This window comes from Ctenopharyngodon idella, chromosome 11, assembly GCF_019924925.1.
Source record: "Ctenopharyngodon idella isolate HZGC_01 chromosome 11, HZGC01, whole genome shotgun sequence".
NCBI lineage: Eukaryota > Metazoa > Chordata > Actinopteri > Cypriniformes > Xenocyprididae > Ctenopharyngodon > Ctenopharyngodon idella.
Window position 1 is genome coordinate 17935566 of NC_067230.1, and position 19725 is coordinate 17955290.

At 39.0% G+C, this 19725-nt stretch overlaps 1 protein-coding gene across 1 annotated transcript in view; it reads right to left on the reverse strand.

Moving 5' to 3' along the window:
* Positions 1-7752: 7752 nt before the first annotated feature.
* Positions 7753-19725, reverse strand: part of gli2b (GLI family zinc finger 2b) — an 85018-nt gene continuing 73045 nt past the window's right edge. The window contains exons 9-14 of the mRNA XM_051913258.1: positions 19492-19626; positions 16958-17107; positions 15478-15642; positions 13508-13789; positions 10730-11054; positions 7753-10630 (exon numbers count right to left, since the gene is read on the reverse strand). Of these exons, the coding sequence (XP_051769218.1) occupies positions 8499-10630; positions 10730-11054; positions 13508-13789; positions 15478-15642; positions 16958-17107; positions 19492-19626 (3189 nt within the window). The 3' untranslated portion in view covers positions 7753-8498. The remainder of the gene's footprint in view (positions 10631-10729; positions 11055-13507; positions 13790-15477; positions 15643-16957; positions 17108-19491; positions 19627-19725) is intronic.

The following is a 19725-nucleotide window of genomic DNA, read 5'->3' on the forward strand; positions in this document are numbered from 1 at the left end:
CAAAAACATGAAAGGGCAGGTAAAATTTGCCATCAACAAGCATTGTAGAATTTACATATGCAGATTCCGATAATATATATATATATATATATATATATATATATATATATATAGGAATATCAAAAATCACATTTTGTTTTAAATAGTGAATAAGTGTAGCTACCCACTGTATTTCAGAAAAATGCTGCATTTGATCAAAAATACAGTAAAAATAGTGAAACATTTTTACAATGTAAAACAGCTGTTTTCTATGTGAATATATAGTAAAATGTAATTTATATCCAGTGATCAAAGCTGAATTTTCAGCATCATTACTCCAGTCTTCAGTGTCACATGATCCTTCAGAAATCATTCTAATATGATGATTTGCTGCTCAAGAAACATTTATGATTATTATCAATGTTGAAAACAGTTGTGCTGCTTCATAGTTTTTGTGGAAAAAGTAAAAGTATTATTTATATAAAAAAGAAAACCTCACTCACCCCAAACGTTTGAACTGATTTCTATGAACCAATGTTAAAGTGTCAATATATCAGAAAAGTTTTGAAAGAACACCAGCGAAGTTGATTTCATTAACTAAAATTCTTAAATAAAGTTTAAAATCACCATTATGGTGATCAGTGTTCTCTTCGGTTAGGCACCTACACCTTTTTTTTTAACACCAATATAAGCCTAATGGCATTATAAACAATAAAATAAAAAGCATTATGAATGGACTGATTTTTAAAAGTGATTTGGCTTTAATTTTCCAGGTGGACCATTTAAAGAACACGAGACAAACGTCTCCCAGAAATCCTGGTGAATTCAACCGATCACATGATGAAAGTTTCCCATTTTATGCGCCTTCAGTGTTGCTAAGTCTGTGGTTTTAAGTTGTTGCTGCCGGTAAAAATGTTTTCCATCCCTGTACGTGCGATTTCAGCGTTCCAAAACCCCCAAAACACCCCCCAGACATACAAATTCAGTGCTAATTCGGTCTCCCGATGGAGAAAATTGGGTTATTTTTGGGCTACTTTTGTTGCACAGACCTATAAAATAACGCTTTCTAAATTTACTCTCCAAATGCAGACGCTTGCAAAGAATTATGCTGGGAACTACAGATCCACTGCCCAGTTAGTTATGTCAACAAAAATGATTAACGTAGTAAAAAGGATTATGTTAACTTTACAAATTTAAGTGGACTGAACATAATGAGATTAATTTGACAGAATGTTGCATCAGCCCATTTTAACAAAGTAATTTGAACATATTTTTTTGAGTGAATATCACAATAGTTTAATGCGCCACATACAGTTCTTCAGGTGAGAGACGTCAGCGGTCCCCTGAACACCCAGAATGTCTGTACGACACGACTGAGGAGGGCCTCGTCACGCAGGTCTTCGTTTATAGATTAAAGGCTCGGCGCTAATAAAACACGAGGCTCGTGGTCTGGATTCTGAGCTCACGGCGAATGATCAACCTGAGTTTGATGAGGAACCTCTGAGGCTCTCGGCTGCTTTCAAGGCGTCTTTCCCTTTCATCAATAGTCTTTCAGTCAACACGTCATCGTTAATACAGATCAGTAGCGGAGGGTCTCCCTGGGGTTTGCCCGCAGGCGGCTCTCTGAGACCGGCGAGAGAGATCTGAGGGCTTCCTCTCTCCGGCAGGCCACCAACTCATCTTCAGTGTTAAAAGCTGGAGAGTGCTTGAGGAGGCTGATTCTCATTCTCACCTTATTAATTAGCTCCCTCTCGTCAGGGTACGAGTGCTGTCAGAGGTCCACTCGTGATTAGAGCCGTCTGTCTCTCAAGAGAGGGGTGTGCGAGAGCATTCTCAAACCCAAAGAGATCTGCACTGGCAAATGAGGCGTTTAAATGCATTTGTATGTGGATTACAAGGAAACATTAATCAGCTGTACATGACCATGATTTCAGTTTGCAGCTGGATGGATCTCACAAAACAAGAACACATGCAGCTCATAATTCACCCCAAAATTAAAAGGAAAAAAGAGTCTGTTTTAGGACTATTACGATTTTTGCATTGTGATTAATGCAACAAAAAAAAGGCACATCCCTCCTCAATTCTAATGACTGTAATGCAAAAATACATAGTGTAATAATACACTCTAAAAAATGTTGGGTTAAATGTTTGCCCAACCTACTGGGTAGTTTTATTTAACTCAACTATTGTTTAAAAATGACTGTATTTCTTGCTTAAAATGAACCCAAAATAGGTTGGAAATTAAAAATCAGACACATAATTACTAGAGGCAACAATAATAATCAAAAGGTAAACATTTATTAATAAACAATTTAATAAATGTTATTATTATTCATTAACCTTATTAATAAATGTTCATTTATTAAACATATTAATTAATGTTAATTTCCAACATATTTTCATTTTAAGCAAGAAATACAGTAATTTTTAAACAATAGTTGAGTTAAATAAAACTGCCCAGCAGGGTTAAAACAACCCAATCACTGGGTTAAAACAACCCATTCGCTGGGTTAAAACAACCCAATCGCTGGATTAAAACAACCCAATCGCTGGGTTAAAACAACCCATTCGCTGGGTTAAAACAACCCAATCGCTGGATTAAAACAACCCAATCGCTGGGTTAAAACAACCCAATCGCTGGGATAAAACAACTCAATCGCTGGGTTAAAACAACCCATTCGCTGGATTAAAACAACCCAATCGCTGGATTAAAACAACCCAATCGCTGGGTTAAAACAACCCAATCGCTGGGATAAAACAACCCAATCGCTGGGTTAAAACAACCCAATCGCTGGGTTAAAACAACCCATTCGCTGGATTAAAACAACTCAATCGCTGGGTTAAAACAACCCATTCGCTGGATTAAAACAACCCAATCGCTGGATTAAAACAACCCAATCGCTGGGTTAAAACAACCCAATCGCTGGGATAAAACAACTCAATCGCTGGGTTAAAACAACCCATTCGCTGGATTAAAACAACCCAATCGCTGGGTTAAAACAACCCATTCGCTGGGTTAAAACAACCCAATCGCTGGATTAAAACAACACAATCGCTGGGTTAAAACAACTCAATTTCTGGGTTAAAACAACCCATTCGCTGGGTTTGTAAATTTTCAACCCAACTTGGGTTGTTTTTAACCCAGCATTTTTTAGAGTGTAATATTGTATTAAATTATTTACATGTATTCATTTAGCAGAATTACAATAAATCGATTCATCAGAGTACAGGCATGACATTGCAGGGAATATTCATAAGAAATACTGGAAACAGATAAAAAGTGCTTTTTAAGAAAGATGATATAAAAGATTCAACCCAAGCTCATAATTTTGCTCTAAAATGTGTCAGACTGCAATTCATAACACAAGTGCAGTGCATTAAGCATTTGCATACTTGCGTATATTATGTTTCTGGACTTATAATGACTGAATTTTCCCAAACCCAAGCTAGAGTCTGGAGGGGAAATTTACATGTTATTATTGTAGTGAAATGAATGACCTATCAGGGATTCCAGCACATGCTCCATCAAAGAAGATCTGTGGCTGTGGGAGAATAGTCATGTTATAATTATAATAATAATAATGACGTAGAGCAGTGGAACAGAAGATCCAGAAACTGAATGAAGTGAAACCTCTGATTCAGATTGATTAATTAATGATCTGATTTCGAATGTTTAGATTGACAATTTAACTCACATTATAATATAATTTCTGTCATATTTGCACAGATAACAGCACGCAGATTATTCTGGTTTACTTTATGATGATCAACCTCAATGTGTTAAATGCACACACCTCTACAAGAGGGTGAGACCAAAATTACACAATCCCATCATGCTTAGCAGCTTGAACAGCCAATCAGAACTATTTACAGTCTTACGCTGGGAGAATATTTCATTTCATAGATTTAAACATGTTTTGTCAACATAACTGAAATGATCCAAATTGCAAATAAGGCTCTGAAAAGTTTGTTGTGAACATGAAAGTACGATTCCCATCCAACAGCAACTTTAAGTTGTTGTTAGGATGTAATAAGGTAAAAAATAAAGTAAATAAATTAATAAAATAAATAATTATATCCATGTTATGGCTGATAACCCATAAATGGTTGATTATACCATTACAATTTTGAACATTGTGACCATTTTTCACGATGTCACTGGTTAGTGACATCGTGAACCCTAAAATTTACATAAACCCCACCCCCGAGAACATGCAACAAAGGGGGCGTGGCCATGTTGGGCTGCTTTAGAGAAAAGGAAGAGTTGTTTTTTATAAGAATTTAGGCACCACAACTTTACAATGTGCAGCATATTATTTTTGAAATATGAAATGAAAAATAAAACACTTCGCCATATTTTGTTGCTATCCCTTTAAGAAACATGACGAGGCGATAATGACACATCCAATATAACAAATAATGATAAATAAGATATTTATATTATTATATTTTATACATAATATAGATTTATTAACTGTTGTTTATGAAAGAAATTTCAAATATGAAGGGAAAAAATTATTTCTAGAGTTTTGTCATACGACATCAGCGGTAACATGGATATGTCGTCAGATGAAAGGTCTTTGATGTGTTCTGAGTTTCCGGACACTGACAGAAGCCTGAAGTCTCTCGTCAGCTCGTCTGATTCCTCTGGTCAGTGTTTGTGTGTGAGTGTGAGTAAAACGGGTCGGTTACCGGAGGTCAGGAGAAGAAGTCGTCGTGTTGTTTGATTACGCGCGCGCCCGCGGAAGGGCCAGTTCACTGACTAGCGCGGCCCCGCGCGTGTGAAAGTCTCGCCCTGCAGTGTGTTAATTAGCGTCTCTGCCCGCCTTCCTGCCGGGGCTGCCCGCGTCTTTAATTGATTGATCGGTCGGTGTGTGTGTGGAGTTCTCCGGTCTGCTCTCTCTGCTCACCCAATCCGTCACGCCGCTGCTCACGCGGACAGCAGCACTACATTACAGCATCGTTAGCTCAGCGATCTCCTGAGCCCCGCTCTCAACACACACCATTACCAAATCCCACAAGCCCCCTCGAGTCGCTCTTTCTCCTATTATATCTGTCTGTCTTTCTCTGCGTCCCTCGCTGGACTCCGAGGGGAAGTTAATGGATGCTCTTTTCTGTCCCATATAAAGTTTCAAGTGACACTGTTTGGGATACTTTCAAGAGAGACAGTCAATATTTGCGTTCATGTCACTTTGTTAGAGGAATATTTCCTTTGCAGGTTAATGCAGGTTTTTTTTTTTTTTTTTAAGTATGTTTATGCTAATGCATATTGCTCTTACAATTAATGTCTATAGGGCAAGACATTGGATTAATATTAAAAGGGGTGGTTGATTATGATTTCACTTTTTTTTAACTTTAGTTAGCCTAGTGTGTTCTTAGAGCATAAACAACATCTTTCTTCCCGGGTTAGTGACATCGTGAACCCTAAAATTTACATAAACCCCGCCCCCGAGAACATGCAACAAAGGGGGCGGGGCCATGTTGGGCTGCTTTAGAGAAGAGGAAGAGCTGTTGTAGTAGAGTGTTGTTGTCATGCTGTCATTTCACGCCGGACTGCTTCACAAACGAGGGTCAATTCAATGAAAAAAGATTAACATGACGGCACATGCTAGTTGACTACATAAATTTATTCACTAACCATTCAGAAACGTCTAAAAGTTGTAACTTCTTCCTGAGTCTCTCCATCAGTGTCGACTCCGGTTTGAACAATGTAAGGCTGAACACCGTCGTGATTTTGGCTGCGTGAGATTCTCCAGCTTTGTTGTTGTTGTTGAGCGACCGAAGCGCGAGCTGTTAAAGCTCCGCCCTCTTCTGGAAAGGGGGCCGGGAGCAGCAGCTCATTTGCATTTAAAGGGACACGCACAAAAACGGCGTGTTTTTTCTCACACCCAAATAGGGGCAAATTTGACAAGCTATAATAAATGATCTGTGGGGTATTTTGAGCTGAAACTTCACACACACATTCTGGAGACACCTTTCTGAGTCTGTTATCCAGTCTTTTATCCAAATCAAAAACAATACAACAAAGCAATTCTTCCTGAGAGCTTGTTAAAAAGTTATCAGAAAAGTACAAGCTAGTAAAGCTGTAGTTATATAAAAGTTCACCCACACAGAAAAACAGTTTCACTACAAATAACAAATTTAGGCTTTTACTGTACATCCTCTGGTACACTTGCCCATATAAACTGTAAAAGCATTAGTGTAAAGTTTTTACCAACTGAGGGACAAGTCAAAATTATTGTCTCTGGCAATCAACAGCATCAATGGAAATCACAAACCATGCGAATATATGATTGAGATTTTGACTGGCCTTGCATGTGAAATTCAGATCCAGATAGCATGCACATTTTAATTATCTTACATCATTTAGGGCACATGCGGTTCCCTCAGAAGGTCACTAGGGTCGCGCCTTTACACTGACTTTCAAATCAAACCTCTGCACGTGCTCTGGCAATTTCTCTTTTGTCCGCTCTCAGACTTCAACTCCTTTTTCCCCGACGTTTTCTTTTTCATTTTCATCCTCAGGCTATTCCTCCTAAGGCTATTTTCCCTTCTCTTTTATTTCTCAGAGAGAATACGAAATTCCAGCTATCAGAAACAGGAGATCAAACAAGGCCTCGGCTGAATTCACTGTCAGAATAAAACCATTTGTTCCTGAGGCTTTTACTCCGAAGACCTCGTCCCTGGACCGTTCCCTTCTTTATGTGTGTGTTTTATGTGGTTTAGGCAGTCGCTCCTCTGGGTCAGTCTGCCACTGTTCATTTGAGAAAACATGGCGGTTTACTCCAGAACCTGCTCAGTATGCACAAGACGTGCGTTCGCTTCTCTTAGAGTCTCAAATGAAATGAAGAGAAAAACTATTTCTAAACTCATGTGACTGTTGCCTGACTTGTTTTCAAGTGGCCGACACGTGGCACAAGAGAGAGAAATGCATTATTAGCACAGGATAAGAGCAGATTGCATTTATGTTCTTACATCCATCAACACTCAAAACTAGGAAAGTCTAGAACTAGTCAACATGGCTTGTCGCCCCATTTCAACATTACCTTCATGACTGCTGTCAAGCAATGTTCCCATCTTTATTCAAAATCTATTTGTGAGAGGACTATGATAGTTTTGTGCAAAAAAGTGTATAGACAGTCTATTTATTTGTTCAATATTGACAAGTCTGAACTCAAGAACACATTCTGAGTGAACGGATTAAAGGATTAGTTGACTTCAGAATTCAAATTTCCTGATAATTTACTCACCCCCATGTCATCCAAGATGTTCATGTCTTTCTTTCTTCAGTTGAAAAGAAATGAAGATTTTTGAGAAAAACATTGCAGGATTTTTCTCCATATAGTGGACTTCACTGGGGTTCAACGGGTTGAAGGTCCAAATGTCAGTTTCAGTGCAGCTTCAAAGAGCTCTACACGATCCCAGACGAGGAATAAGAGTCTTATCTAGAGAAATGATTGGTCATTCTCTAAAAAAAATAAAAATTATATACTTTTTAACCACAAATGCTCATCTTGCACTGCTGCTACCTTTCTGGGGATTGAAAGTGGTAGTTGTGTAGCTGTTAATGGAGGGACAGAAATCTCAGATTTCATCAAAAAGATCTTCATTTGTGTTCTGAAGATGAACGAAGATCTTACGGGTGTGGAACGACATGAGGGTGAGTAACTAATGACAGAATTTTCATTTTTGGGTGAACTAACCCTTTAAACTTATAGTAGAGTTCTTCACAAATGCCCTCTATGTAGAATGAAGAACCAAACGACACTGTAGTAGAAAAACAACAATATTGTATTTCATTAAAAATGTACAAAAGTTATCTACATGATCCAGCCTTGTAAAAGGAATCTGTGCACAACAGGACAGTTTAAACGTATTTCTGTATATCAAGTTCAAATGTCCAAGATAATCAGTTGTGCGGTTCGCTCTGAGAGACTTGAGGGTCACAATCTCTTTAGAGCGCCGTTACGTTCCTGTGATTCCATTCTGGTCTTCAATCATTCAAAACAAAGCAAGAGGTATTTCTGATTCTGAACCACACTTTCAACTGTCAAGTTTTACATTTCATAATATTTTATCTGCATATTCATTTGAATCCTTTCTTCTGTCTAGTACAAACAAGGATAGGAAGCATAATATTACATTTAATTTACAGAATATACAAAACCTCTTCATATCCATTGAAGAGGACCGAAAAGATACAGTCCCGTTCTGCTAGAGTAATATAATTCCTGCATACGCTTGTGCACAGCGAGGCACTTGTTTCTTGCGTTCGTGTCGTCAATTCAGAAGTCGTATAAAAATACAGGACTGTCGCATATCAAATTCTCTGTCTGTTCATATGTGCTGTACATACACTGGTCTAAGGCAAAGTATGGCTTCTTGAACAAAACAAAAAGATGTTACCAAAGTCTCAACTAATACTATACAGAATAATACACTTTTAAAAAGGATTTAAAAAATGTTTATGTCATATTATGTCACACGGGTCTCTTTTAGTCTTGTGCTTCCTGTTTTTCCTATGACATCATATTGAGGAACTTGCTTTCCTCTGCGAGCGCAGTCAGCATGGAGCTCATGTCTCCGATGGCCATGTTGCCAATTCCCGCAGGCACCGGGGGCAGTGTCACTGAGTTTCTGGGCGTGGTGAGACGGGAGGAATTCTGGGATAGGCTGCGGAGGAGGGTGGGGCTTAAAGTTCCTGACATGAGGCTGGAGTGATCACCGTCATCCAGCATGGCGTCAAAGTCGATCTGCGGGTGCTCTGCTCCATTCGAATCCACTGTGCTGGAGACCTGATTTGTTTCTGGGGAGCCGACAGTGGCCATGGCTGCGCTTTGCACTGCATCCGCCATTCCCAGACTGCTGGACTCGAACATGTGAATCCGTCCCATGTAGAACATGCCGTTGGTATCTGCTTTTTTAGGACTGGCCTCAGAGGTGTCATATGCAGGGCTAAAGTTGGATTGTGGGTAACCAAGTTGCTGCGCTGCAGTTGTCGTTGGCCCTGAGAGCTGCCGGCTGTAGGGTTTGGCTTCTGTGGGCGGCCTTGGCTGTAGCAGTCCATGGTTTCCGTTCAGCGTGGGATTCTGGGCCAGAATGCCATAGCCTTGCTGGTTGATGTTCATCTGGGAATAATTTCCATGATTATTTTGAAAAGTGGCATGGCTTTGACTAGCTCGTACCCTGTTATTCTGGACGCTGCCAGACTGTGCCGTCAGCACTTTACCAGACGGGCTCAGCAAACCTACACTGATGTCATTTGAAGCAGAACCCTCATGCAGAAAGATAGCCTGCTCTGCGTTTGCCTGTCGTAGTGGTTGCCTCTGGTCAAACCTCTGCGAGTTAAACTCGCTATTCCGTTGCACGTGACTCTGTTGGGCAGTGTGAGCGAGGTTCTGACTCATTAGCCCAACTTGTTGGTTGGAGTTGACGTTCTGAAAATTGCTGAGGTTTTGTTTTTGTTGGAGTGTGGTGAGGTTTCCCCGCCCTGATCCCTGCTTGGCTTGGCTGCGAGATGAATCCACTGTCCCTGAACTGACCTCGTTCCACTGCACCGGCATCTGGCTCTTAGTGGCATTGGGGGAACCTGGGAATGTCTGCTGAGAGCTTGGAGCTGCCGTTTGTTGTGTTACGGCATTCATGTTGCCTTCCACCAAGGCCAGGCGTCTCTGGTAATGACACTGCTGCAGGGAACCAAAACCGTGGAGGCCCTGTCCAGGATAGTGGCGGTACACTATCCCCGCATGTTGCGTGGAATCTCCATTCTGAGATGTAAGGTACTGAACGACGTCATCAGGTAACATCATTGCATCATCAAGTCCATTGTTCTGATTGTCCATGTCACTCACCATGGTTTCCATTGCCACATTCTCAGAAATGCTAGGAGGTCGGGGTGGATATTGGTGGCGTTGGTTTACGTTACCCTCGGACAGGCTGTTGATCTGCGAAAAATGTCGGATGGATCCAGGAGGGTGCAACGACGGATATTGGTTGACATTGGTCATGCTATTGTAACGCTGCTGGAGGGAATGCTGCTCAGCACCTACTCTTCTAACTGGGTCGCTTGCTCTGCGAGTGATGTTTCCCATCACCTCATGGGGCAAGATGCTACGGTTGGCGTAGCTGGTGTCACTACACCTTCTGGGAACTGAAGGGGGATGGATGGGGAGTGTGGACATTTCATGGGAATCCCCAAACAGGGCCATCCGAGTCTTCAGGCTCATACAGTCCATATTAGGTAGAGGGGTGGGCGGCGCGCCGCCTGTGGCAGCAGCATATTTGGCTTTGAGTCTGTAGTGTTGGGCAGGAGTCAAACTGAGTACACTGGGGATTCCTCCACAATGGCTGGCCTCACTGGACCTTCTAGACAAATCGGTGGAAATGGGGTCGTAGGAGCCAGCAGAGCTGATGTTAAGGCGCCCACCAGTTTGTGAGGTTTGGCTGGACCGACGGCTTGAATAGCAGGGCGAGATTCCGGAAGAACGACGGCTAAGTGTGTAAGCCGAGCTCACGGTGCTGGCCAGACTGTCCCGACGCTCCACCAGTTGACTTAGAACCGTAGTCTCACCAGGACAAAGATCGCCCAGGCGTGGGCTGGAGATGGAAAGCCCTGGATCGCACAGACCGCCAGAACTTTCCAATAAAGATCCTGCAACAGAAAAGAGCAGAATTTAGATTGGATTTTGGGAGTGCATCAGTGGTCAGAAATGTGATCAAATAAACATTTCCTTTTGGTTTGTTTACTCACTGGTATTGATGGGTGGAAGCTTGGTGCTGGGGGCAGGAGGAGTTGGGTTTGCCCAGGAGCACGAGTCCCTCACCGACTTCAGCTTTTCTTGCTTTAGATGCGTGAGTCTGTGGGCAGGGCTGGCGTTCTTGCGAAGATGGAGGCCCAACATTCCTGTGGAGACGGTGGAATCCACAAGGGGCGCGTCATCCAGGGCGCTCAGATCTCCTATGCTGCCCCCGCTGAGTCCTGTCGGCTCTACTCCACCGTCATGGTGGGCGGCACTGCCAAGTGGTGACGGCTCGCTGCTACATGATGACTGACCACCAGGGCTGGACTGATACATCTGAGAGAGACAGGACAGATGGGAAGTTTGATTACCCAAGAAGCTAAATGGAGAGAATGACCCAGAATGCACACACAGCAACATGCAAACACACACAACCCTTACAATCACTTTCCCAAGTGTAAATTGCAAATAATGAGCATACTGAGTCGAGGTTTGGGAAAACACCCTTCCTCGAGACACATCCCACATCTTTTTTCCACCCCCTCGCGATCTTCTCAGAAAGCTAGGTTAAGTGCCTGACAAATCGTTATTTCCTATGGCAACCTCTTTGTGCATTATGCATGTGGCCTGGCGTGAATACACAAAGGGGAAGGCTCTGAACATAAATAAGGTAAGCCATGTCTTTGTATTCACATCATATGACTGCACATCACTTGAATGAAGCAAATGTATTCTGTCCTCACGTGAACTGTTCTTGATCACTGGCACTATTTGTTCAGGACACAAAAACAGTCCCACTGATATAATATTAATCCACTAATGGCTTTTATCCTTGAGTGGCAGGCGGCAGCGTTAGATCTCGGGATTGTGGGGGGATTGGGCAGGATTGGTAGGGTGAAAGCCCATGGGAAATTAGGAACCCTCTGCGTGTCAACAGATCTCAGAATGTAGGGGGTCCAAATTTTTTGGCGCAGTGGTGAATTTAACACCCAAACGCGTTAGATTGAAAGAAGTGTACTATCATACTGTATCCTGAATTTGATTGTATGTGTGTGAGCTTTTCATGAAATAACCTTTCAGAAAAAAGAAAAGAATGTGTAAAAAAAAAAAAAAAGATTAAGACATTTACCATGCATGCTGTAAAAGGGCAGTTGACATGACATGTAATTCGATTGTCCTTAAATAAAAACCTTTGTTTTACTTTATATTTGGGTCATTGACGAATAAGGTTTTTAAAAGTGTAAAAAAACATAAAGGAGATATAATTAATTTTTATAAAGTGTAAAGTGAAGTTTTATTAAGTGAGATTATGTGGTTTTTATAACCAATTAACACTGCTTTTATTCAGTTTTTACAAGATGGACAAAATTTGTCACCAAAAAAGTCATTAGGTTTAACCAAAATTTCGGTTTTACCGAATGACACTTTTGGTTACACCGAATGACGATATTTTCAAACAATGCTAACAGGCTGATATCTAGCTAACTAGCAAAAGGAAAATCAAACATTTTATATTTAGTACAAGTTTTTAAAATATTACAACATTTTCCATGTTTTATAGCGGTTGTACCGAATGACCTGATGTTTCGGGACATGCGTATGAGCAAGCGAAAACATGAATTTTTCAAATAGTTAAGAGAGAGTTAGTTACTTTGCTTTATGACCATGTGGCCCTTTGCAGGTGTCTGAATGATCCTGTCACATGATATTGACCACATGACTTTATCTAAAATGGTCCCTTTATATTGGTTACTCTGAATGACATCAATGAAATTCACTTTTTCCGGACATTCTTTCTCATAACAAAGCAACGACTTCTACACATAATTTTAATACCATTTTGCACTATGTTGATATATGATGTTATAAAATCATGCCAGAATAAAAAATATATACATTTATTACATTTTAAGATATTTTAATCACTAATGAAATGGCTGTATTGGCCTTTGGACGGTTAAACCGAATGACCTTTTGACCTTTAAAATCCCTTTATATGTAGCAAAATATAATTAAAACCTTTTGGATTCAATAAAAGAGATCTAGTTGTACTACCTTACACACTTTGGATGTCATATCTTTGTTTTTTATTATTATTAAGGCCTTTGGACAAACAAAATGACCCGTCATTGACACATTTTCATAATTTGTCTGGATAGCTGAAAGCACAGATTTTGTCCATGAAACTGGTCATCTTTTATATGTATAAAAAAAAAAAATCAAGTAAAGTAAAAATCCTTAAAAATATTGCTAATTAGGACACCAACAGGAAGTAAATAATTTTCAAAAGTGCAAGTTTGAAAACAGGAAGATAAATTTGTCATGTTTATGTGCAACTGTTTCCATATTCATTTCCTTTACACCAAAATCCATTGGTGTTGGAAAAAAAGGTCAAAATTCATGTCACTTGTCAACTGCCCAATGAAAACAACCGACTGATATTAAGACATTAGAACAGGATCCACGCTCACCTCAGTAACGTCTGTCCTTACGGAAAGTGTATTGGAGAGAAACAGGAAAGAGATAGCAGGAAGCACATGTAGAGAGAGCGGTTAAAGATGGACAGATACAGCAGCGTGCTTTGTTAGTATGTTTGGATTAGCATAACCTCTGACGGACATTTTAATGTATATTTAATCAGCAATGAATAATATATTTGAGAGTTCAGATTATAGCCATGCAACGACTCTTGTAATTTTGTTATGCATTCATAAAGATCATCACATACTTTAAGCAAGTGTGCAAACCTCAACACAACGGTTTCGAGCCTCATTCACACTAGATCTTACCATAGAGTTCTCGGTCTTTATAGACTTGACCTGCAGATAGTCCTCCACTCCTCTAGTTGTGCTGTTGGCTTCGAGTTTCTCCTCCGCCGTTCGACCCGCCAGCTTGGTTCCCGCCTCGTTCTCTCCATTTTCCTTGGGCGGATGGGGTCGCGAAGGCAGGTCGCCGCGTTGTTTCTTGGTGACGTGAGCTTCGGGGCCGTGGACGGTTTTGACGTGTTTCCGGAGCGAGCTGGGATCGGTGTAGCGCTTCGTGCAGCCCGGGATCTTACACACGTAGGGTTTCTGCGGAGATAAATATCTCTCGGTTTCTCATGACCCTTTAACAGTCAAATGTACGACTCTGAATTAGAGTTTTATCTCTTCCTGTTAAGTCAGATTATCTTCAAATGGAGCGGTGGATGAATACACAATTAGAGGAATAAATTACGGCGCGTGCGCTGACATACTGATTGTGCGAATGCTAAGCGTTCGTGATGCATGGCTGTTTACTAATAAAGTTGAGATGAAATGATCTTTCTCCCTCCTTTAGCTCGTGATGGATCAGCCGAGAACGGAAACGGAGCCAGGTTTCATTTTCTATGCGCGGTCTGCAGGTGGTCTGTTTCTCCGTTGGGGACGTGCTTGATTCTCACTAATGTATTGTGGGTTGCCGTACTCATTAGCTTCACTGCTCATTATTCACACACACACATTGTGCACACTTGCTGGTTAATGGGACAGCGTTGGGCGTCCAGGAGCAATCACTACACATGATGAGGGAATGCGTGAACAAATCTAATTTTGGCCTAAATTTGTTAGTGTATGCCGAAAATGGCACATTTACATAGCATTAGGCAGTTAGCAGATCCTTAATGCCACAGTGAAGTAGATTATCTGATCCTCCCTCTGAAGAACAACTACCGGGGCGGCACATGTCTGAAACTCCCGCGTGGATGACGTTAACTGATCTAATGCAGTCGGCCCACGTTTGTAGGAATAGTTCACCCAGAGATGCAAATTTGGTCATAAGATGCTCACCGTCTCGTCGCTAGTTTTTTAATAGCTCTGTGTGAGGAACAAACTGAAATTTAAGTTGTTTTTTGAGGTGAAGCTCGTGTTCATCATCCACTTTCATTGTATGTAGCTTGAATAAAGATGAAGTCCAGTTCACTCCAATATTTAAAAAATAAATTAAAATGTAATGGAAAAATATTAACATTTATATTAAATATATATTTTTCAATTAACAATTTATGTTTATTTAAATAAAAAAAAGATATTACAATATTTTGATTGGCTGTAATACAGTAAATCAAAACCACAATGCAAGAAATTATCAATGCAAAATATTAAAATATTATTTTAATTTATTATTTTTTATTATTATTTATTTGATATATTTTTTAAAGTGTTAAAATGTAAGTTTTCTTAGCTGTAGTTTGGGGACATAAGCAGTTTTTTAATTTATTATTTCCTAATTTTTTTTAATACTTTTTGTAAAGTATAAAAATGCAAGTTTTCTTAGCTGTAGTTTATGAACATTTGCATTATTTGTATTTGTATTATTTAGTACTTGTATATATGTATATGTATATATATATATATATATATATATATATATTAGGGATGCACTGATATGAAAATTTTGGCTGATACTGATAACCGATAATTCTTTATATTTGAAAGCCGATAATAATATATATTTAATATATCGACCAAATTTTTTTATCAGGCCGATAATGATAACATTAAAAATGAACATATATCGGCTGATACCGATATGGTGGCCGATATATTGTGCATCCCTTATATATATATATATATATATATATAAATATAAATGTAAACATATATAGTTTTGATTTGAAATGAGACCTGGATACCCTAATATACATGTTCGAATGACAAGTAAGTAGGTAAATTGTGTGAAAGTTTATCACAGTGTGTATTTGTGTATACATACATGGACGAATGAAGGTGTGTGTCTTTACCTCGTTGGAGTGTGTGCGGTTCTGGTGTTTGGCTCGGTCCGAGGCGTTGGAGAAAGCCTTGTTGCAGCCTTCATGCTCACACACGTATGGTTTCTCTCCGGTGTGTGAGCGCAGGTGAGTTTTCAGATTTTCCAGACGAGAGTACGCCTTAGAGCAGCCCTCGAACTGAAACACACACACACACACTCATAAAGCTCAAATAAAAACACTCCTAGAGTCCATTACTAGAGTTGTGCCAATTCAAATAATCTCCAGTGTTATTCATTTTCCTCTTTGCTGGCGGAAAGAAAAACTCATTGCAGCACGATCAAATCACAGTCACGTATCGTCTCTGCACAAACGCTGTCACTGATTCTGTGCTGATCATCACATTTACATGAATGCATTTGACAGATGCTTTTTTCCAAAGTGACTTGCATTCAAGGTATTTTTATGCACTGCATTCCCTTGGAAACTAACCCTTGACCTTGGCGTTGCTAGAGTCACTGTTTGGAATTATGCTTGATATGAAAACTTTAACATGTTTAATGCATTTGTGTGCTCATTTTATTTACTTCTTAAATATTTTTACAAATATTTTTTAAAGTATAAAAATGCAAGTTCTCTTAGATTTGTATCTGTAGTTGGGGACATTTGCAGTATTTATTTATTTTACCTATTTAAAGTGTAAAAATGCAAGTTTTCTAAGTTGTAGTTTGGGGACTTATATATATATATATATATATATATATATTAAATGTATATTTATAAATATATATTCATAAAGTATAAAAATCCAAGTTCTCTTATTTTTTTATTTGTTGTTGGAGACATTTGCAATTTATTTATTTATGCATTTTTTTAAGTATACAAAAAGCTTTATTTAGCTCTAGTTTGGGGACTTTTTTTAATTGTTAAAATGTTTTAAATATTTTTTTTAAGTATAAAAATCAAAATTCTCTTACATTTCTATCTGTAGTGGGGATATTTGCATTTTTTTAAATGTATTTAATTTTTTAAAATACTTTTTTAAAGTGTTAAAATGTAAGTTTTCTTAGCTGTAGTTTGGGGATATATATATATATATATAGTTGGGGAAAATTTTATTTACTCATTTTATTTATTTATACTTTTTTTAAAGTATACAAAAAGTTTTGTGATATTTTTATTTGAAAAATATTTTTAATATTTTTTTTAAGTATAAAAATCTAAATTTTCTCAGCTGTAATTTGTGAACATTTGGATTTTTGATTTATTATTTCCTAATTTTTTTAATACTTTCTGTAAAGCATAAAAATGCAAGTTTTCTTAGCTGTAGTTTGTGAACATTTGCATTTTTTTGGACTTTATTAAAGTATAAAAATGCAAGTTTTATTTAGGGTTTGGGTTAATCGGCACCAATCATTATAATTTATTTCACATAAGCAACAGAAGGTGTATGGTATGTCCTGATATGAATATCTATAGGCGTGTGTGTGCAGTTGTTCATCATGTGACTCACAGTGCACTTGTGCGGTTTCTCCCCGGTGTGTCTGCGCATATGAACCACCAGCATGTACTGCGCTTTAAAGGGCTTCTGTTCGCGCGAGCACTCCTCCCAGCGGCACACAAACTCCTTCTTCTCCCCGTGGATGTGTTCGTTATTGATGTGCTGTGAACACACAAACACAACAGTTCAGTTTCATTCTGCGTGTCTCGCTCTCACCTCCCTTTGTAATGTCAGCGTCGTGGTTAAGGCCTAATTGGCCTTGCCGTGCACAAAAAACACGGCACAATTGGCGTCATTTGGCCGCGAGGCTGCATCTATCAAGTGCTTGAGAAAATAAAGCAATTTGAACTTCTGAGGAGAACATTTGCCTATTCGCCAATTGAAGAGCAAAGCTATCCATCACGAGCGTCTGCGTTCTCTACGTCTGTCAGACGGGAATAAGAAAATGTGATGGTGTGTGATTGTGAGAGAGTGTGTTTTTAAAAGTGTCTCTGGTGATGGACAAGAACCCTCAGATCTGAGTCAACCACAAATTCGCAATTACGAACAAACTCTCTGTGTGCTCAAATGGCTTTTAAGGGATTCTTGGAAATGTACACTTTGGATTTGTGATTCATTAGATCAAGTGCCTGTATCTGTGCGTCTCGAACGCTGCAGGATCATTTCGCTTCACTAACGCTCACGTTTATATTCATTTTTGAAGCCTCAGTGTCAACTAGTCAAAACACTGAATCAACTGGTGTTCTGGTGAACGTTCCGGTCTGAATGAATCACTCAGAAAAGTGATTCCAGTTTGGCATTTTACGAACACATGTTTACTGCTGACAGTTAGACTCCAAAATAAAGTTCTTAAGTAGTCTGCAAATGCTTTTTGAATCAGTGCAACTGAATCACTAAATAGAATCGGTTCAATAAGAGTTGATTTGAATCAGTCAGGAACTGGAAACAATCCACACACACACATGTGACTCCTCCACAATGAGAGTCATTATGGCCACATCTGTAGACTTTCCATCGTGAACTGCTCCAGATCACTGATAACACACACACACACACACACACACACACACAGACGCTCTCTGTTCCTCTTTAAGCCCATAATGAGCTGTTATCAGAGTGTGTATCGCTTGTGTAAACAGACGATCAAGACTGTCATTCAGTGACTGAACGGACAGTGAGAGTGAATCAGTGTGTGTGTGTGTGTGTGTGTTTCAGTGTGACGGACAGGCTCTTTCTCTATGCTTCACTGGTTCACTGGAATGCCACAGAAAGTTGTGTCACCCCACACAGGACAAAGTGCATGCTGGGATAGATCAACCCGTCTCGGAAAGCACATCAAACCATCACAAAGAAACCAGTCAGTCGTGAAAACACACCATCCAAATTCCTTTGACCCATTTTACTCTCTGAAGAAGTGTGTAACATGTGTTTGTGTATATAATTAAATATATATATATATATATATACACAAACACACAGTATATTATTATATAATTATATATATATATATAACAAAAAATACAATATAATAGTAAATATTATATATAATATAAAAAATTAATATAATTATGTCTAAATTTTTTTAACAATTATATATATATTACAAAAAATACAATATAATAGTAAATATTATATATAATATAAAAAATTAATATAATTATATGTCTAACATTTTTTAACAATTATATATATATTACAGAAAATGCAATATAATAGTAAATCTATATATATAAAATTAATATATATAATATACAATTAATATAATTATATTATATATATATATATATTACAAAAATATAATATAATAGTAAATATTATGTCATATAATAATATATAATGAATATTATGTAGATAATATTAGTTGCATTAAATAAGATAATTCTATAAATGCTACAGATGCAGATACTTGATCTAATACAACATTAGTGTGTCTGTGAGTATATATATATATATGCTTTTAGAAGTGCAGATATCTATAATTGAAATGATTTTAGTTATTATAAATGTACTGAGGACTGATTAATATGATAATGTAAGTCTGTATTTCATGTATTTTGTTAACCTGTGGTATTCTAAAGCTGCTCAGTTCCACATGGACAATTCAGATCATCTGCTGAGACAGATTTATGCTGTGCCCTTTGGGTCACAGGTCAAGAGGTCAAAGGCCAATGACACCTCGTGCCACTCAGCTGCCCAGGCCGAAACTGAGTCAGTAAATTTAGGTAAAGAAGCCTTCGATAACAGTGTACACAAAAACAGTAAGAGCTTTCTCATAACAGTATGCTCAAATCTGATTGGCCGGTTGGCGTGTCTGTTTCCTGTCTAAGTGGGCGGTTCTTGGAAAGAATACAGTTGTAATGTGTGTTTTGAACCCAATAAATTCTTGCTTGTCTTCTTCCTGTTGATTCTGCATCTCTCCTTCACTGCTGGTATTTAGTGACCCTGTTCCAAACCAGCACAGCTCTGAAACGGTCACCTGTGTCCACCCCAGCCGTCTGTCAGACTATCCCATAACCTCACACACACACACACACACACACACTTACATGCACCAGCTGTTCCTGCGTGTCGTACTCTTTGCTGCAGCCCTCCCAGTGGCAGTTGGTCTCGTACACCACCTCCGCCTCCTGCTTGCAGTCGTCCAAGTCTTCCTTCAGGTCCAATGCGCCGCCCAGATGGTCCTGAGGGGGAACAGCAACGTTACAGCATAAACGCTCTTTAGTGGACCGGCTTGTTAGCAAGAGAAAGAAAATGGGTCTCGTTCACTATTAATTGTGTGG